This window comes from Netta rufina (genome assembly GCF_964035555.1).
Source record: "Netta rufina genome assembly, chromosome: 1".
Classification (NCBI taxonomy): domain Eukaryota; kingdom Metazoa; phylum Chordata; class Aves; order Anseriformes; family Anatidae; genus Netta; species Netta rufina.
The window spans coordinates 270,046-273,787 of record NC_140123.1 but is presented as its reverse complement, the minus strand read 5'-3'; the positions used below and the strand labels follow the sequence as shown (position 1 = coordinate 273,787).

Genomic DNA, 3,742 nt, shown 5'->3' with positions numbered 1-3,742 from the left:
ATGGACCCGCGGCGCCTCAATGAGTCCCTGCAGGAGCTGCTCTGCCGCCCCGGGAACGGCACCGGCACCGGCACCGGCACGGACACCGGCACCGGCTCCGGCTCCTCCTGGAACAGCTCCGCCTGCGACCTCCTCCGCAGGGGCCTCCGCGGGCCCCCGGCGCCCAAAGGTGAGACCGGGGCGGGGTGGGACGGGACGGGACCCGGCAGCCGCTCCGTCCCGCCGTGCGCCCCGTCTCCTGCCCGGCGCAACCCGGCGCGCCCGCGGTTCCCCCGTGTGCCCCAGCCCCGCCGGCCCCGGTGCCCGGTGCCCAGCACCCGGCAGCCCTGGAGCGCGGCTCGGGGCCGGGCTGTGCCCGCGCGGGGACAGCGAAGGTGCCGGGCGGAGGCGGGCGCGGAGCCCCGCGGCGCGCAGCCCCGGCCCCGGTGCCCGTCGCTGGCCGCGCGGCCGGGGCTCGCTCAGCTCCCGGCGCGGTCACGTCCGAGCGCGGCCGGGGAGCGGGGGGCGCGGGGCTGCCAGCGCCCGGCCCCGGGGAGCGTCAGCACCGCCGCGACTCCGGCGCCCGCCCGCTGCCCGGGTGCTGGAGCCCAGCCTGGGTGGCGTCGTGCCCGCCGAGCCGCGCTGGGGAGGGAGAGCGCCCGGGCATCCTGGCACCGCGTCCGCTGCAGTGATGGCCGCGGGGACGTCCCGGCTCTGCCCACCACCAGACGCTTGCTAGGGCTGGTGAGAGCCCGGGCGCTTGGCTACCGTCCGCGGCCACACTGCCCTCGCCATGGCCGTTGCACCCAGACACGCACTTGACCACCTGTGACCCTGCTGCCCCGCAGACCTGGACCTGACAGTGCGCGTCCTGCTGTACGCGCTGATCTTTGTGCTGAGCATCTGCGGGAACGCCCTGGTCGTGGCCGTGCTGCTCCTGAACCGTCGCCTGCGCACCGTCACCAACTCCTTCCTGCTGTCCCTGGCACTCAGTGACCTGATGCTGGCACTCTGCTGCATGCCCTTCACTCTCGTCCCCAACCTCATGGGCACCTTCATCTTCGGCGAGGCTGTCTGCAAGCTCATGGCCTACCTCATGGGTACGGTGGGTGGGGGCCAGGGGGCTGTGCCGCGCCATGCTGTGGGCGCTGACCCTCGCTGCCCGCAGGCGTCTCCGTGTCGGTCTCCACCTTCAGCCTGGTGGCCATCGCCATCGAGCGGTACAGCGCCATCTGCAACCCGCTGCAATCCCGCGTGTGGCAGACGCGCTCGCATGCCTGCCGGGTCATCGCCAGCACCTGGCTCTTCTCGGCGCTGCTCATGCTGCCCTACGCCATCTACAGCACCACACGGGCCGTGCCCGCCCGCGGCACCCGCCCAGCCCTCAGCCAGTGCACGCACGACTGGCCCAGTGAGCACGTCCGGCAGGCCTGGTGAGCTGGCCCCAGCCCCGCACCGTGCGCTCCTGCACCCAGCACAGCCGCTGCGGCAGGGCTGGGAGAGGGGCTGCCGTGCAACAGGTGCTGTCCTTTCAGGTATGTTCTGCTGCTTCTCATCCTCTTCTTCATCCCGGGTGTGGTGATGATCGTGGCTTACGGGCTCATCTCTCGTGAGCTCTATCGAGGGATCCGCTTTGAGTTGGACATCAAGGGGGAGGCTGCAGGTGAGGGGATGGGGAGCTGGGGACCTGCAGAGTCCTGCGGGACACAGCTCTGCTCAGCACCTCCTGCCTGGGGCAAGCAGCGGGGCTGGGCCCCCGGAGCTGCATCCCCTCCTGACACCTGTCGCATGCTGGGGAGGCCGTGCTGCTCCATGCCTGGCGCTGCATGGGTCCGGGTGGTGCCATGGGGCTGGGGACATGACCATGTCCCGCTCCACCCCCCACAGCCCAGCGCAATGGTGGCCCGGAGCCGGCACCTGCCTGCGATGAGGGAGATGGCTGCTACCTGCAGCTCTCCCGGCCAGGCGGTGCGCTGGAGCTGCGTGCACTGGGCACAGCAGGCGCACAGCAGGACCGGGCACGCATCAACAGTTCAGAGGCAAAGCTGGTGGCCAAGCGGCGTGTGATCCGCATGCTGGTGGTCATTGTGGCCATGTTCTTCCTCTGCTGGCTGCCCATCTTCACCGCCAACACCTGGCGTGCCTTTGCACCGCGGGCAGCCCAGCGCGCACTCTCGGGGACACCCATCTCCTTCATCCACCTCCTCTCCTACACCTCCGCCTGTGCCAACCCCCTCATCTACTGCTTCATGAACCGCCGCTTCCGCAAGGCCTTCCTGGGCACCTGCACCGGCTGCCGCCGCGCCTGCCCGCGCCGCCCGCTCGATGAGGACGTGGCCAACGTCAATGCCTCGCTCTCCAAGTTCAGCTACACCACTGTCAGCAGCCTCGGGCCCCCATGAGCCCAGCCCCGTGCCCCTCCGCCCCCGCCACCTCCCACTCGTGTCCTGACGCAGCTCCCTGTGCTTTGCGTCCCCTCTACCCCTCCAGCCTCAGTGGCACCCCCGTGCGCCCCCCCCCAACCTGTCCCGGGGCATCCCCCGCGCCTGCGGGCTCTGCACTGCGGTCCCGAGCTGAGCAGGGTGGCGGCGGCAGCCCCCGCGCTCCCCTCGCCCCGCCCGTGGGGCTGGAGGCGGGGGTGATGGGGGAAGCCCCCAGCCCAGCCCAGGCCCTCCCCGCTCACTCCCCGCGGGCTGCGGCCGCAATAAAGCCTTTGCCTGGTGTCACCCGCTCCGCTTCTTCCCCCCCGCGCCCGGCACCGGGCAGCGCGGAGCACGGAGCCGGGCGGGGAGCGGCAGCGCCGGGAGCCCCGGGCCCGGCCCTCGGTGGGTTCGAGCCCCGGGACTGGGACGGCCCCGAGCGGGGGGAGCCTCGCGGGAGCAGGGGGGGAGCGCCCGCATGCTCCGCACCGGCACCGGCACCGGGACGGGGACGGTCCCGAGCGGCTCGGCGCGGTTGGGGCAGCCCCTGAGCTCCGGGTGCTGCCCCCGCTCCTGCCTGGCCCCGGCTCCGCCCGCGGCTCACACCCCCGCGTAGGTGTGTGCACACTCGTGTGCGTGCATGCACACGCAGCTGCTCGGGCTTGCACAGCCCTGCATGCTCGGGCACACAGCCCTGCACACACGCCTTGCACCCCTGTGCACGCGCACACAGCTGCGCCTGGCACTTGCACACCCACACACACAGACACACAGACACACTCACACACACTCACACACACACACACACTCACACACACTCACACACACACACTCACACGCACACACACACACACACTCACACACACACACACACACACACACACACACACACTCACACACCCCCCCGTGCCAGCACATGCACACAGCTGCGCCCCCCGGACACAAGCACAGCAGATCCCGTGGGCAGCAGGGCAGGACCCACGGGGGGGGGAGATGTCCCCGTGGGCAGCAGCGGGGGGTCCCCACGGGCTGCCCATGCTGTGCTCCTGTTCAGACGGCGCCCACCGGGCTCCATCTGCCACAGCCCCCCCGTGACCCCACGTCCCGCAGTGCCCCAGGGGGGCTCCGCCTGGCCGTGACCCCACGCGACCCCGTCTCCGGGACTCCCCTCCGGGCCCCATCTCCCCGCGCCGCGTCCCGGTGCGCTCCGTCCCCGGCCGTGCCCCCGGTGGGGCCGCACCCCGCGGGACTACATCTCCCGTCGTGCCCCGCGGGGCGCCCCGCCCCCCCTCCACGCGCTCAGGCCCCGCCCCCTGTCCCCGGCCCCGCCCCGTTCCCTCCCG

At 72.4% G+C, this 3,742-nt stretch overlaps 1 protein-coding gene across 1 annotated transcript; it reads left to right on the top strand.

The window, feature by feature from the left end:
• CCKBR (cholecystokinin B receptor) lies at nucleotides 1–2,381 on the top strand (the record flags this gene model as incomplete). The annotated part of the gene is made up of 5 exons (XM_084306040.1): nucleotides 1–169; nucleotides 828–1,079; nucleotides 1,148–1,412; nucleotides 1,515–1,642; nucleotides 1,867–2,381. 5 exons carry the CDS (start codon nucleotides 1–3, stop codon nucleotides 2,379–2,381), a joined length of 1,329 nt encoding a protein of 442 aa, XP_084162166.1.
• Between the last annotated feature and the right edge of the window lie 1,361 nt (nucleotides 2,382–3,742).